Source organism: Elephantulus edwardii, unplaced genomic scaffold, assembly GCF_000299155.1.
Source record: "Elephantulus edwardii isolate Elephantulus edwardi_28Jun2011 unplaced genomic scaffold, EleEdw1.0 scaffold00064, whole genome shotgun sequence".
Lineage (NCBI taxonomy): Eukaryota > Metazoa > Chordata > Mammalia > Macroscelidea > Macroscelididae > Elephantulus > Elephantulus edwardii.
In genome coordinates this window covers 6,857,206-6,874,034 of record NW_006399814.1, presented here as the reverse complement: position 1 = coordinate 6,874,034, position 16,829 = coordinate 6,857,206, and the positions used below count along the sequence as shown (strand labels likewise).

The 16,829-nt window shown below is 45.4% G+C and overlaps 1 protein-coding gene across 1 annotated transcript in view; it reads left to right on the top strand.

Annotated features, from left to right (window-relative positions):
• The first annotated feature begins 568 nt into the window (after positions 1-568).
• PPARA (peroxisome proliferator-activated receptor alpha) overlaps positions 569-16,829 on the top strand; it is a 32,597-nt gene continuing 16,336 nt past the window's right edge. Inside the window, exons 1-4 of the mRNA XM_006888029.1 lie at positions 569-776; positions 11,131-11,291; positions 14,314-14,452; positions 16,302-16,504. Of these exons, the coding sequence (XP_006888091.1) occupies positions 569-776; positions 11,131-11,291; positions 14,314-14,452; positions 16,302-16,504 (711 nt within the window). The remainder of the gene's footprint in view (positions 777-11,130; positions 11,292-14,313; positions 14,453-16,301; positions 16,505-16,829) is intronic.

Below are 16,829 nucleotides of genomic sequence, written 5' to 3'. Positions count from 1 at the left end.
CATGGTGTGCTGGGAAATCAGAACCAACCCACAGCTGACCCTCCAGTGGGTTTTCAGAGCCATTTAATACATGGAGGACAGTGCCCGTCCTACTTGCATGGAGCAGCGGGTGGATTCGAACCAAGCCTCTGGAATTGCAGTGCAGCTTCTTACCACTAGGGCTCCGCAACTCCCTTCAGGATTACCACCGTGGACACTCAGTGGGGCAGCTCTGCTCTATCCTCACAGGGTCACCACGAGCCAACATGGGCTCGACAGCAATGGGCCTGGGTGGGGTCCAGCACCCTCACCGCTGAAACCGTCCTGGGAGCACTGAGCGTGCTCAGACATGGCCGGTGTCCGCGCTGATCTCGCTCCACTGACCTCAGCCCCTTCAACACCAGTGGTTCTAAGAGGCCCATTTCTCCACTTGCTGGCCAGAGGCGGCATGGCCGACGGTGACACTCTAGGTCATGAGCAATGTTTTCATGGAAAGAAAGTCACATTCCAGCTTTCCAGCTTGACCGGTCACTTCTCTTTCCACCCACAGGTCACCCTTCAGTGGTGTGACCAGCACCATCTGGCCACGATGGTGGACACGGAAAGCCCCCTTTGCCCCCTGTCCCCTCTGGAAACCGACCACCTGGAGAGCCCGCTGTCTGAGGAATTCCTGCAGGAGATGGGAAATATTCAGGATCTCTCCCAGTCTATCGGCGAGGATAGCTCTGGCAGCTTCAGTTTCACGGATTACCAGTACTTAGGAAGTGGGCCAGCGTCCGACGGGTCCGTGGTAACAGGTGAGTGCGGTGCTTTCAGAGGCTTCAGTCTGAAGCGCCTTTCTTCAGGGACAATTGTTCTCTTCAACAGAAAGAGAAATTTCTCTTTGTACGAGGGGCTGTTGGCGCAGGATCAGACGTTATACCACGTGCTGGGTTTCTCGCTTTGTGTTGTCTGCCTGCCCTTGAAAGGTACATTGACCAGATACTGTTTGAAGGCCAGTTGGAGAGGTCAGCAGCATTTAGAAACTGCTGTGTGTGTTTCTTTTTTTAAAAAAAAAAATTTATTAATTTTCATGAACATTTACAGAGATTTTGGATTTTCATTCATTCATTGTTGCACTTTTCTCCCTGGCCAGCCCTCCCCCACACCCCAACAGTTTACTCCTCTCCTTGAAAAGCAAAAGAAAAATTCCTTCTTTGGTATACAATTCCCCCACACCCCTCCCACTGCCCCGAGTACACTCCAATGTGCAACCTTATTTCTGGACTCCTGTGATAACCATAATACCCCATCATATATAGCTTTTTTTTCTTTTTTTAAATTTTATTTTGTTAATTTTAGTGAACATTTATAGAGATTTTGGATTTCCATTCATTCATTGTTGCACTTTTCTTAAGAAACAAAGTCAACTCATTGCGAGTTGGAATAGCCCCAACCCTCTAGCAAGATTTCCAGGAGGTAAACTGCCCAGAAAGAGATTGTCCATTTTCTCTTGCAGAGCAAAATTTTTTTTTTCCTGGTAGTGGAATTGTTCGGTCAAATGGTATTTTTATTTGCAACTTTTTGAGAAAGTGCCAAACTGCCTTCCATAGTGATGGATTGCACTATTTTGCATTCCTACCTGCAGTGAATATCTCCCCACAACCTCGCCAACATTTCTTGTTTGCTGCTCTTTTGGACTTTGCTATAGTTGCTGGGGTGAGATGATATCTCATAGTTGTTTTGAGTTGCATCTCTATGAGAGCTAGCGATTTTGAACATTTCTTCATGTGCTTGTTTGCTGTCTGAATGTCTTCTTGGGGGAAGTATCTTTTCAGATTCTGTGTGCATTTTGTGATTGAGCTGTTTAACTTTTTCTTGTTGAGGTGCTGGAGTATTCTATAAATTTTAGATATGAGTCCCTTACAAGATAAGTCATTACCAAATATTTTATTCCCAGTTTGTAGCTTTCTTTTTTACCCTGTTAGAGATGGGTTTTGATGTGCATAGGGATTCAATTCTTAGAAGGTGCCATTCATCTATTTTGTTCTCTTCCAGTTGAAGGGTTTATATTATGCTTCAAAGACTGTTTATACAGTGGGTTAGGGATCCTGGAGTTCTTCCAGGCTTTTTTCTAATGGAGTTTATAGTCTTTGGTTTTACTCCCAGGTCCTTGATTCACCTTGATGTGTGTGTTTCTTTAAGCCAGAGACCCACATTGTCATTAGTATAGGTGGGTTGTTGGATTTTTTAAAAAAATCATTTGAAAGTTTATTTAACTATCTTTAAAATGTTAAAGGGCAAGGAGGAAAAAAATTAACCAAAACAAACCGGAAAAAAGTGTTAAAGGTCACAGATGTCACTTTGACAAGCAGGATGTTCCTGGACCAAGCCATGGTATTTTTGGTGCCCCCATCTACAGGGTCCAGATCTATTGCTCATAGAGTCACTATGAGTCGTTCTTGACTTGAGGACACCTAACAACACGTGCATGTGAAGCGGGATAATTAATAAGGAAGAGTGAAGAAAAATTCATGCCTTTGAATTATGGTTTGGTGAAAAATATTGACTATCCCATGGACGTCATGCTTGGGAGGTTGGAGGGACAGTGCAAAAGAGGAAGACGCTTCATGAGAGGGATTGATTGAGTGACTGGGGTAATGAGAGTAGTAGGTGTGTTAGAGACAGTAAGAATGGCACAGGATAGAGCAGGGTTTAGGGTTATTGTACTTAGGGTCTCTATGAGTCGCAAGTGACTCGATGGCACATAACAACAACATGGATTGCCAGGGTGCAAACCAACCTGTCTTGGAGGAGGTGCCTGCGTGTTGGTTTTCAGAGCCAGTTAATCACGTGGGAGGAGACTGCCCATCCTTCGGCCACGGAGTAGCTGGTGGATTTGAACCATATGCCTTTGGGATTACAGCACAGCTTCTTGGACACTCTCAACGGGACAGCTCTGTTCTGAACTTACAGGGTCACCATGAGCCAGGACGGACTCAATGGCATCAGGCATGGGTGGGTTTTGATACCCCCACCCCTGAAATTGTGCTCAGAGCATAGAGCGTGCTTAGACATGACCAGGGGACCACACTGTCCTTAGAAGTCAAGATGACAAGATTTGTCCCACAGACTTTACACATGTTATCAGGAGGGGCCAGTGTTGACCCAAGACATCAGGCTTGATAAAATAGAGGGGCAGCAAAACAGACAGTAACCCTGCATGAGGTGGACTGACAGGGACCGCACCCACAGGCCAAGACTGGCAATGGTTGTGAGAACGGCACAGGACCGGGCAGGATTTCATCCTGTCGTACGTACGGTCACTGTGCATCAGAACCAGTTCAGCGCCGGCTAACCACATGACTGACCATCAGCCTACTTTCTGGGTTGCACGCAGAAGACCACCAGGTGTTGGGCAAAGCAAAAGCTGATTATTGTCTGGTCCGTCCATCCATCTCTTGACCACCCCTCCTGTGCCAGAGTAGAGCTGTGGTGTGGGTGCACAGTGATTGGTTTTTTTGGAAGTAGACCCCCCCACCCAGCCGGCTCTTTCATGCAAGGGTCCTCTGAGTGAACTTGACCCCCCAGTGCTTGAGTGAGCAGTTGAATGTGTTCACCGTTTGCACCATCCAAGGACCCCACCAGGCGAAATGGACCCAAGGACGTGAGAAAGGAAAGAAGGGACTGTCCAGGCTATGGTTGACTCCACCAGGAGTGAGGGCGTGTAAACCACAGCCTCGTCTGAAGAGCATGCCGTCTGAGGGGACCTGCCTGTAAGGCTTCTTGCTGGACGTGCGTCTTGGGTTAGAACTGAAGGACTTGGGTGTGGGCCAGCCCAGGGACTAGCAGGCCGGTGGAGCTCAAGACGTGTGGATGGGTTTGGACTCTGCGGATGGAAGCCAGGGAGGCGCTGGGGACCTGAGAGTGAAAGTTCTCTCTCTTCTGACGCTGCAGCAGCTCCTGTGCCTTCACCAGGAGCTTCCCTGGCCGAGTTCTTACCTGGGATCATGTTCACACCAACTCTCACGTCTCGCTCATTCCTGTTCCGGAAGGTCGTAATGCTGCCATTGAAGATGAGGAGAGGGGCATTGCTGGGGACAGGCTCACTGATGAACCTTTTAAGGAGAGAGTATGGAAGGTGCACCCCCACTTGTCCATGAGCACCACTCCCAAGAGCCGCTGCTGTGTGAGGAGGTGTGTCTAAGGGTCTGCCCCGTGTGTACAGCGGTAACGATGAACAGAAAACGAGCGAAAAGTCCATCAGAGGGAAATGGATGAACTGTGTTGGTCACACCATGCATGGTTGTTGTCAGTTGCCATCAGGTTGACCCCAGTTCACGGTGACCTCACACACTGTTGGACAAAACACTGCCCACACCTGAGTCACTGTCCTCATGGGATGGACATCAGACTGCTGTTGTCCACGTGGAGTTTTCACTGGGTGCTTGTTAATGGATCTCCAGGCCTTGCTTGCTCTTCTTAGTCTAGAAGCTCATCTGAAACGCGCTCGGCACTAGCACCACGCCCGCCCCCGGAGATGGAGGGTGGTGCCTCCGCATGAGGTGACCGGAACCAAACCTGCACCTACCACGTGGAAGGTGAGCGTTCATCACAGAACCAGCACTTCCCCATGGCCCTCAGTGCACCTACTACACGAATCCCTCTACAAAACAATGTGCAGTGGAAATAAACAAGGATGGATCCAGTGGGATTCTGTTATGTAAAAGAAAACTAAGCACGGGGGTTGGTGTGTCGGAATTAGTGACACTAGCTCAGGACATGGAAGGTTTCAGAGCTGCTGTACATAGGATCACAATGCATCACAGGCGACTCAACCGTACGTAACAACAATAACAGACTATGACAGGTTTGGAAGCAGGAGTGGCATCTACTTCCTAAATAACCTGCCTCTGGAAATTCTATGAACTTTGATAAATGTCAATAGTTGTAAAGGGCTTCAGGCCTTTTGTTCATAGGGTCGCTGTGAATCATGCTCGACTCGAAGGCAATCAACAACAATAAAGAGTGCTGTGTGTCCCTAGTGAAGACAGACACACAGGTGTTGTACAAGTGTCTGCCGGCTTTAAGAGTCTGGTGACCTGAGCATAGCAGGAGCAGCATACAGAGACAGTGAGATATCTGCACATCTCAGTGAGCAATCAGACGGCGACATGAAGAGGATAGTTCCAGTTGTGTTGGTGGTGCCGGGCAGAGGCTCCAAGCCTGGGAATCCTGTGGACGGCAGAAGCCCTGCCGGTCCTGCAAAATTCCTGCTGTTTGAGCCTGTTGGTGCAGCCACTGTGCGGTCAGTCCATCTTCCTTTTTTTCCTTCTCCTCCTACTCTTATTGGTTTTCATGCAATCATTCATGTACATTGTGCTTTGTGCATACATATTGTGTTGGATACAATCTTTCTTTTACATTGTGTTTCATTCATGTGCATTTGCTTTACAATCATTCATATGCAATATATTTTATAGCATGAATTACCATTGATCTAAGGCCATTATTACCCCATCTTTTCAGGTCCCCATTGAACCTTTCCCATTCTTTCTCCCCTCCATCCACCCACTAATCTCAGTCCATCTGGAGGCTCTTTCTCTTTTTCACTGACCTTCTACTTAACCCTTAACCCTGCATAATGTCCTTCTCCAGGAACAGGGTCCTCCTGATAACGTACCCCAAGCATGAGAGACAAAATGTTGCACTGTATATAAAAAATATAAAATATGTAACGATTACTATGGCAAGACGATGAAAGACTTGGACACTGAAAACTACAAAATTTGAAACATTTTCTGTTCTTAAGAGAGGGATGTTGAAATACCCAGTTCTAAGTGTGGATTTGTCCTTTCATTCTGTCAGTTTTCATCTCATGACTGGAACCTCTGTCATTAGGTCTACATGTGTCTATGATCATATATCCTTTTAAATGACTTGACCTTTGTGTCATTGTGAAATAACCTTTGTTCTTGGTAAGGCTTCTTGTTCTGGACGTTACTGTCTGATATTAATGTAGCCAGTGCAGCTAACTTTTGACTACTATTAATGTGCATTTAGGGAGCCCTGGTAGTCTAGTAGTCTACTGGGTAAGGAGCTGTGCTACCAACCCAGCAGTAGACGGTTCAAATCCACCAGCTGCTCTGTGGGAGAAAGATGGGCAGTCTCCATGGATGTGATTTGCAGCCGCTAAAATCCCACTGGAAGGTCACCTGTGAGTTAGTACCAGCTTGACAGCACATAAAAACAATAATGTGCTGTATTTTCTACATTCTTTTGTGTTTCTAATTCTATCTTTATATTACAGTTTTATTTAAAGCTATTGTCTTGTTATTCTTGCTCCACATGACTTATCTGCATATTATTTCCTCTTTCCTATTTTTCTTTGATTTTTTAAAATCTGTTTTATCTTTTTTTATTTGCTGTATTGGTAATTTCTGTGTGTTGGCTTGATGTTGTTGTTGTCATAGACCATTGAATTGGAACCAACTCAAAGCTGAGGCAGTTATCACACAGGAGGAAACTGCCTATTTTTCTCCCCCAAAGCCACGGGTGGATTTGAACCACAAGCCTCTGGGCCAGCAGTGCATCATTTCCTTACCTCTAAGCCGCCAGAGCTCTGTGTGGGTGTGATGAATGGTTCCTTTAGGGTCTGTCACTTCTTTAACTTATCACAGTCTGCTGCAGGTAACACTGAAGTGAGACTGTCATGGATGATCTAAGAGCCTTAGGGGAATGCACTTCCATTTTCCGCTGCTGACTTTGTGGTGGTGTAGTTATGCCATTTAACTTCTACAATACGTTATAAATGTCACAATATCTAGATGTTGGTCTTTGAACAGTTGATTATCTTTCAGAGATTTAAATAACAAATCCTATCTTCTTTCAACTTTAAATAACAAAACAATTTTGTATTTACCCATTTAATTACCTTTTCTGTGATATAACCTTGCTTGCTGAAACTGAAGAGGACATGAAGTGTTTGCTGCAGAAGTTCAAGGACTGTCATCTTCAATATGGACTGAAGTTCAACATCAAGAAAATAAAGATTCTCACCACTGGATGATTTGACGAGCTTCATTATGAACAGAGAAGAGACTGAGATTATTGATAACTTGAACTTACTTGGTTTCATAATCAACTCTCTTGACACTGGCAGTCAGGAAATCAAAAGACGAATTGCATTAGGGAAGTCTGCTGTCAGGGTCCTCTCTAGAGTACTGAAGAGCAACGATGTCAGGAGACTAAAGTGTGCCTGGTCCAGGCCAAGGTCTTCATAATTATTTGCTATTCACCTGAGATCTGGACAGTAACTAAAGATGACAGAAGAATAATCAATGCCTTTGAGCTGTGGTGCTGGAGAAGAGTGTTGAACATTCTGTGAACAAACAGGTCTGTCCTGGAGAGGGTAAAACTAGGGTGCTCCCTGGAAGCCAGGATTTTGAAGCTCCATCTCACATACTTTGGACACAAAGTGTGGAGGGACAGTGTGGGAGAGGAAGACCCAGGATGAAATGGATCAACTCAGTGACTGGAGAAATGGATTTAGGTCTATTGAAGATGATGAGATTGGCTCAGGATAGGACAGGGCTCAGAGTTAATGTGCATAGGGTTGCTGTGAGTGGCAGGCGACTCAATGGCACATAACAATAACAACAACAACAACAATACTAGTAGTAAAGAGTTGGACTGCCAGCATTAGGAACGCAGTTAAAATCTTCCGGGTGCCCCACAGGAGAAAAATGGGCAGTCTTCTTCTGAAAACACACTGGAGGGCAAGCTATGAGTTGGACTCAACTCAGTGGTACACAACAACATACTCAGTGTTCCTTCAAGTCAATACAAATTTCCATCTGTTATCATTTTCCCTTTACCTAAAAAGATTCCCCATGACATTTCCCACAATGCACTTCTGCTGCATGACATTTCCCATAATGCACTAATCCTGTGGCCCGTTGAAAAATTCTTTATTTTGCCTATATTTGTGAAGCCTATTTTTGAGAAAAGTTCTAAATTGACAGATATCACCCCCCATCCCCCCATCACTTCTTTAAAATTCAGCCCACTATCTTCTGGTTTGCCTTGACTGCAACAAGAAATTTGCTATTGTTCTTATTTTTGTTCCTCTGTATATGATGCTTCCTTTTTATGGGGTTGCTTTTTTTAAAAAAAAATCACTGGTTTTAAGCAATTTGAGTGTAATTGGGCTTCATGTTATAGTCTTCATGTTTCTTGTGTTTGAGCGTCATTGAGCTTCTAAGATCATTAAGTTTGTTGTTCTCATCAAAGTAGAAAAGTTGTTGTTGTTGTTGTTGTTGTTATGTGCTGTTGAATCACCTGTGAGTCGTGGCAATCCTGTGTACAACAGCTCTGAAGCTCAGGTGATTTTTATGTTTGCTTCTCTCTTCACTCCTTTGGGAGCTCCATTTATATGTGTGTTGGACCACTTGAAGTCACAGTGTAAGTCACTAAAGCTGTGTTCTCTCTCCTACTCCGTCTCTTTCCTTGTTGCTTCCTTTTGGGTAGTTTCTAGTGCTGCCTTCAAGCTTAATAGTCTTTTCTTCCACAGTCTAATCTGGTTCTAATCTCACCTAATGTATTTTGACACCTTGGATACTGAACTTTTCATTTCTTCTCTGGAAGTGTGATTTGGTCCACACCACCACCACTGCTGGAAGGGAAAGTCCTTGGGAAAGGACACCATTCTGGGAGAGGTAGAAGATCAGTGAAAGAGAGAAATCCCTCAACAAATGGATTGACACAGTGATTGTAGCAATGGGCTCGAGTGTGTCAGACAGGGAGGATGGCACCAGGTAGGGCAAGGTTCAGATCTATTGCTCATAGGATCACTATGAGATGTAGTCAACTTTATGGAACCTAATAACGTCAGCCACCACCATAATCACAATCACCAGTACCGTCACCACCATAACCACCACCATCTTTCTTCTGATGCCTTCCACATTTGGAGTATGGTCATGACAACTTTTGTAATGGTCTTGTCTACTAATTCTGTCATATAGTTCATTCCTGGATCCATTTCAGTTCACTGATTTCCCTCCCTTATCAAGGTTCATATTTTCCTGCTTTTTGGATGTTTTGAGGATTTTTATTAATGTCAAATGTAAATGCTGTTGCATGATGCATGTTTTTTTTATTCCTCTCAATCTTCTTGGGCTTTGTCTTAGTACACAGCTATGTTACATAAAATATTTGACCCTTCCAAGTCTCTCTTTAAGCTCTGTTGGGTGGTGCCAGAGCAGTGCTCCTTCTCAAACTCATTTTGCCTCCCTCCTAAGCCTAGTGGGTAAGGACTTGCACTGCCAACGCAAAGGTAGGGCTTCAAACCCAACAGCTGCTTCACAGGAGAAAGATAGGCAGGCTCCGCTCATGTGTTTACAGCCTCTGAAACCCTCTGGAACGTCATCCATGGGTCAGTTCTTGCCCAATAACAATACATTTTATGGCATTAAGTCAAAACCAGAGAGCTCTTGTAGCCTAGTGGCAAGAACTGCCCTATCAACCCAAAGTCATTTGGTTCTAATCTCTCAGCTGCTCTGTAGAAGGATGGGCAGTCTCCTCCTGTGTGATTAAATGCCTCTGAAAACCTGCTGGAGGGTCAGTTATGAGTTGGTTCCAAATCAGAGGCAGAACTATTTGAACACTTTATCTGATGGTCCACAATTTAGGAGATTTCTTACTGTCAGTAGTGAGAGTAAGACCATATGAGTCCTGCCCCATGTGAGCGCTGGGTGTCATTCCCCCAGCCCCTGTAAATGTGGGTCAGGCTTCTCCTGATGACTCCTGGGACACTTTGTGCAGCTCTCTGTCCTTAAAGCTCCCGCTGCCTTGCTCTCCCTCAGTTCTCTGCCAGGTGAAGTCATGGAGGCCGTTGGGTTCACCTGGCTTCCTGGCTCTGTGCTGTTCTAAGAGCTGTATGGGTATCTCATCGTCATTGTAACCACTAGCTCCCTAATGACAGTAATGCTCAGCATCTTTTCATGTGTTGAATTTGTTTGTCATCGTCAACATGCTGTTCAGATCATTGGCTCATTTTCTAAGTGTGCTTTCATCTTCGTTATCCAGTGCCAGTGTAACAGACACCACAAGTAGAGGTGCTCTGTCACAGTTCCAGAGCCTAGAAGCCCAAATCAGGGTGCCAGGCCTAAGGGAAGGACCCCCACACTCCCTGCTCCCTGTGTCCATTCTGGAGGAGGGTCCAGATTTCCTTAGAATCTGTAGGCCTGGCATTCCTTGGTGATCTCCATGTGTCTTGATCTTCCCAAAGGGCTTCCTCGCACCAAGACCCGAGTCCAAAGGAGTGCGCTCCACTCCTGGAGATTCTTCTCCGCCTCCCAGCTCAATTCCTCCCCATTTTATTTCTAGTGAGAGAGAAGCTGAGAGGCTGCACCCTCGGGAAAGTTCCCTTCCATCCATCAGGGCTGCTCTGCGTCTGTGCAGTTCATTAAACCATCCGTCTGTTTTGGAGGGGAGACAGCTCAATCCAGAGTAGCTATGTTCTGACGGTTGAGTTTTCTCTTGAGCTCTTGTTATTTCCAGTATACAAGGCATTTGGCAGACAAGTGTTTTGCAATCCTTTTTCCTATTCTGTGTCTTGAGACTTTTCATCCTTTACCGTGTCTTTTGCAGAAGAGAAATTTTTCATTTTAGTATCATTCACTTAGCTTTCTATGTTTTTTCAGTTGATAAATGTTGGTTTTGATGTTGCGCACATGGGTTGTTGGACTTGGTCCTGATGTCATTTGCTGAGTTAACAACTGCAGACGAGCTGGGAAGAAAGATGCCAGCTTGAGTCCTGTGGGATGTGGGGGGTGGGCACTGGGGGGTCCTGCAGGGGTAGGCATTGTGGCCAAGCTGGTACTGATCAGAGCCCAGGGAATCAGAGATGGGACTGGTGAGAGCCCAGGGAATCAGAGATGGGACTGGTCAGAGCTCAGGGAATCAGAGATGGGACTGGTCAGAGGAATCAGAGATGGGACTGGTCAGAGTCCGGGGAATCAGAGATGGGACTGGTCAGAGCCTGGAGGCAGCCCAGCAGGGGCAGGAGCACACGGCTATGAGCTTGCACTTCATACACAGAATCCTTTTCTCTTGAGCCTGCCTCACACACAACAATCCCTTGAACTCACTAATCTCCTCTTTTCCCAGATACTCTCTCCCCAGCGTCAAGCCCTTCGTCCGTTAACTGTCCTGTGGTTCCCAGCAGTGCTGATGAGCTGTCCAGTGGGACATTGAACATCGAGTGCCGGATCTGTGGGGACAAGGCCTCCGGCTACCACTACGGGGTACACGCGTGTGAAGGCTGCAAGGTACAGTGGACCCCGAGGAGGAGGAGAGGGTGGCTGCACCAGGGTCCAAATGGGGGTACCTTCCCTTAACATGTAATTGTTGATCTTTGCTACAAACATTTGCCATGAGAGATAAGAAACCACAGAGAGATCAGAAACCAATCTAACAGGTTGTTTCTCCGTGGTCTGTGACAGGCTCACCTTGTGTTCTGTGAATAGTTGAGGGGTCAGAACAAACCAGCCACGTGAAGAGCGATCCTTTCATCTGAGTACGGGGCCAGCGAGCCAGTTTCTCTGAGGGTCCTCCAGAGTCAAGGGGGGCAGCTTGGAGGGCTGTTGGACCCTCTGGTTTTCCAGTACAGAGATGAGAATACACACACAGTTGTATCCCAGACAGCTTCTGAATCAGCACTTACTGCATCTAGACAGAGAGGTAGCGTCTTGTTCAGGGTCCCACAGGAAGTGCCCAGGTGAGGACTGAACCTGCAGCTGACTCCTCACTGCTCCTGACACCCCCACCGCTCCTTCCTGCATGTCCTCCTTCCCCGATGAGAAGGGCCATACCAGACCTCTTGGTCAATGACCAGGCTCTGAGGATGAGGCTCAGTCTCTGGTCTGGTCTCCTGCCAGCTGGACCACCAGCCCCTCTGTGGTTTTCCAGAAGACTAATGAAGGAGTCACACATCCATCCTGGGTGTCTCTGGAAACACACACTGGGATATTCCATTTCCTTTATTCTTAGGGCGTTGTGTAGATGACGCACAGGAAACATTATCTAAATGTTCAGCGGGTATCAGAAATTCCTTCCTGTTGCTCATGCTGGGCCTTGAAGAGTTTGCTGCCTCCTAGGAAATACCTTGAAGGAACACCACACATTCTGCCCCAACCTGAAGCCTGGTCTCCATGTCCTGGTCTCCAAGTCCTCCAAGCCACATTAGGCAGAGCTTTAAAACAAATCATTATTGAACATTTTGGTCAAATAATGTATAGACATCTACTGAGCAAAAGGGGGGAATATATGGAACAGAATTTCAAGTTCTTACAGAATCCAGACTTTCTGGAGCCGTTAAAGCTGGATAAACTCCTAAAGCTATTGACATTATATAGCCCTTAAATTTTAAACTAAAAACAGTTCCTAAAATCTTCTGTAAAGCAAACACTCTTTCAATGAGTGTTTGTTGTGAACATTGTAAAAAACTATGTATTTGTTCTCATTCCCAAGAAAAATAATCCAACAGAATGTGGAAATTATCAATATCACACACACAAGTAAAATACTGCCAAAGATCATTTTAAAAAAATTACTAGAACAGTCCATAAAAAGAGAACCGCCAGAAGTTCAAGATGAATTTAGAAGAAACTGTGGCAGTAGGGATATCATTGCTGATGTCAGATGGGTCCTCTCTGAAAGTAAAGAATATCAGAAGAATATCTATTTGTGCTTTATTGACTATACCATAATAGGTGGAGAAGAGAAGGAGATCATTAACAACGTCAGCTTGTTTGGTTCCACAATCAACACTCTTGGCACCAGCAGTCAAGAAATCAAAAGACAAATTGCATTAGGGAGAGTCTGCTGTCAGGGACGTCTCCAGACTACTGAAGCACAACAATCGAAGTCTAGAGACTAAGGTGGGCCTGATACAGGCCATGGTCTTCACAATTAATTTCTCTGCATCAGAGGGCTGGACAATAACTAAAAATGATAGGAGAAGGATTGATGCCTTTGAGCTGTGGTGTTAGAGAAGAGTGTTGAACATACCATAGACACCGGGAGAACAAACAGGTCTGTCCTGGAGAGAGTGAAAGCAGGGTGCTCCCTGGAGGCGAGGACTTTGAAGCTCCATCTCACATACTTTGGGCACTTGGCCAGGAGGGGCCAGTCTTTGGAGAGGGACATCATGCTTAGAAGGGTAGAGGGATAGTTCAGGAGAGGAAGACCCAGGATGAGATGGATTGACTCAGTGACTGGAGAAATGGGATTAGGTCTGTCAGAAACTATAAGATTACAAGGACTGGGCAGGTTTCAGAGCTAATGTGCATGGGGTCCCTGTGAGTCACAGGTGACTTGATGGCACATAGCAACAACAAGAAGGCATTTGGCTCTGTGGATCATAACAAATTATGGCTAAAATTGTGAAGAGGGGAAATCTTTAAACACTTAATAGTGCTTATGTGAAACTTACACTTGGACCAAGAGGCTGTTACATGAACAAAGCAAGGAAACACTATCTAGTTTCAAATTAAGAAAGGTGCATGCTGGAGTTGTATCCTCTCTCCTTACCTATTCAATCTCTAAGCTGAGCAAATTATTTGAGAAACTGGAATCTATGAAAAAGAACGGGGCGTCAGGATTGGAGGGAGACTCATCAATAACCTATGTTATGCAGATGACACAACCTTACTTGCTGAAAGTGAGGACTTACAGCACTTGTTGCAGAAGATCAAAGACTGCAGCCTTCAGTATGGATTGCATCTGAATGCATTCAGAATGGACCCCATGGTAGTGGGCTTTTGGGTTATGCAAAACTATTCATGAAGGGGCCTTTTTCTTCAGGAACATGATCCTGTTTAGTTTCCAAGCTTAATAATAAAGCTGTTTCTGACTAAATAACATTTAAAACAATCTTAGAAAGCTAGATAATTATGTCCCCAAAGCACATTTTTTTCTATCATATTTGTTTGTTTTAGCAAATTACTATTGTTTTCTAAAAGTTTCCAGTCAAAAATATGGATGTGCTACATAAGAGGAAAAAGTTACATTGTTACAAGTTGTAGTAGAGCTCTTTGGGAAGCTAATTTATCTGTCAACATCAGATCAGGATATTTTGAAATTACTTTGAATTGTGTCTTGGGTGATTTATTGATTTTTTTTTTACGTTTTCATGCTTTTCCATTTTTCTCCTTTGCAGCTAACTCATTCGAGCACTTCCCCTAAGTGTAGTTTGCATCAGGAATGGCAGTAAATGGGGAGACATGTGCATTGAGCGATGACAGACCCTCCAGTCCACGCTCTCTGACACACTGTGTGTTACTCTCACAGGGCTTTTTCCGTCGGACCATTCGGCTAAAGCTGGTATATGACAAATGTGATCGCAGCTGCAAGATTCAGAAAAAGAATCGAAATAAGTGCCAGTATTGTCGTTTTCACAAGTGCCTCTCGGTGGGGATGTCTCATAACGGTAGGTAAGGTCGCCACCATATCTCCCAATTCCCTGCTGCTGGCCCACCCTGCCAGGGCAGGGAGGCATCGCTCGAGCTTGCTCCCACGTGGGACACCGTGGTCTTTCTGTAATTTAACTGCCTGAGAAGAGGCAACTGTCCTGCGCTGGGGCCCAGCAGGTCCTGGGAGCCACGTTAGAGCCTCCAGTAGGAAGGCCCAGCTTAGCATTTGAGACTGCAGGGGTGATGTAATGCTCAAGTCACTGCGACAGAGCGTGCTTCCCCTTAAATGTTTTACCATGTTACTATTTTAATCCTATTCCATCATACTCTTTATTGTTAGGTGACTTCAAGTGGAAAATGACTTGTGGAGACCCTATGAATCACAGATCTGAGACTTGCCTGTCCTGCACCATCAAAACCATTGTTGTTGTTGTTGTTATGTGCCGTCGAGTCACTTGCAACTCATAGTGACCCTATGTACAACAGCTCTAAACTCTGCTCTGTCCTGTGCCAATCTCATTGCCTCTGACACACTCATCCCGATTGCCCCAGTCACCAAATCAATCCATCTCCCAGAGGGCCTTCCCCTCCTGCACCTGCCCTCTATCCTCCCAAGCATGTCCCTCTCCAAGGACCGGTCTCTCCTTACAACATGACCAAAGTATGTCATACGAAGCCTCAGAATCCTTGCCTCCAAGGAGCAGCCTGGTTTAACCCTCTCCAGATGAATCTGTTTGCTCTCTTAGCAGTCCATGGCACCTTCAGCACTCTTCTCCAACACCAAAGCTCAAAAGCATCAATTCTCCTTCTATCCTCCTTGGTCATTGTCCAGCTCTCCGATGCATAACAAGTGATTGCAAAGACCATGGCCTGTACCAGACGCACCTTTGTCTCCAGAGACACACCGTTGCTCTTGAGTACTTTAGAGAGGTCCCTATTACGAACTCTAATTTTAGAATGTGTTATATATGAGAATTCCAGGCTGGTGCACATAATCAGTATGAGAATTCCAGGGTGGTGCATGTACTAGCTCTGTAGGCTGGTAGCCAAACAATCAGTGGATCAAACCCACCCACAGGTGCCTCGGAAGACAGGCCTGGCAGTCTGCTTCAGAGAAGTCACATCCTTGAAACCCCTGCAGAGCTGCTGTGCCCTGCACATGAGGGTCACCATGCATGGGAACCGACTCTGTGGCAGCTAACAGCATCAACAATTACTTTGTGAAGCAAAATGTGAAACCAGTAGTTCATGAGAGTTCGGTCTTCACCTTCTGGAAAAAGAAAAAGAAAGTGTTTTATGATCTTATTTTAAGGCTTGTTTTCATACTCTTAACCCTAAAAGGGAGCTCTGGTGGCCTAGTGTTAACACACTGCGCTGCAATCCCAAAGGCCCACAGTTCGAATCCACCAGTTGTTCCTCAGGAGAAGGATGAGCAGTCCCCTCTCATGTGATTTACTGCCTCTGAAAATGTGCTGGAGGGTCAGTTCTGACTCGATGGCACACAACAACAAACCTAAAAACAATTTTTTATTAACAGAGATGCTGTGAATCATAGACAACTCAAAGGCAAATAACAGCAACAAATAGCTATGACATGAATAACAGTGTTACCTTTAAAAAAAAAATCCAACCTTTATAAGAAAGAAAAGACCCCAGGGTTTATGTCATTTTTCTTTTTCTCTCTCCAGAAGGGAAGTCGCAGAGCAGTGAGAGCTGGACTTACCCTCCCTTAGCTCCCTGCTCCTGGGTCAGGTGCTGCTGGCTCAGCCGTTAGCCATCATCATCCTCTCCCGAGTTACCTTCACACTGTGTTGCTCTGTCTGTTTGTTTCTCATTATCCCACCCCTCCCCTCCCTCCACCCTCAGCAATCCGTTTTGGACGAATGCCAAGGTCCGAAAAGGCAAAATTGAAAGCAGAGATCCTTACATGTGACCATGACCTAGAAGATTCTGAAACTGCAGATCTCAAATCTCTTGCCAAGAGAATTTATGAGGCCTACCTGAAGAACTTTAACATGAACAAGGTGAAAGCCAGAGTCATCCTCGCAGGAAAAGCCAGCAACAATCCAGTAGGTATTTCCCTGCTGTTTTCTTGTAGCCTGTGGCATGTTCTGTTAGCGCCATGTCAGCACAGTGATAGAGGGACCTGAGGACACCTGTGGCCAGGGTTGGGGCGACAGGACAAAGGCCAGACAAAGAGGAGGAAGGTGCGGAGAATTTCTTTTCACACCCTAAAACACAGCTGTCATGAGCCTTGAGCCTTAATTAATTACTAATAGACATGTTACAAAATCCAATTATAGTTTATTAATTATTTAATTCATTAATTCATAGAAATAATTCATTATAATTTATATTGCAATTCATTGATTCATAGCAAGCATCAGTTAATTG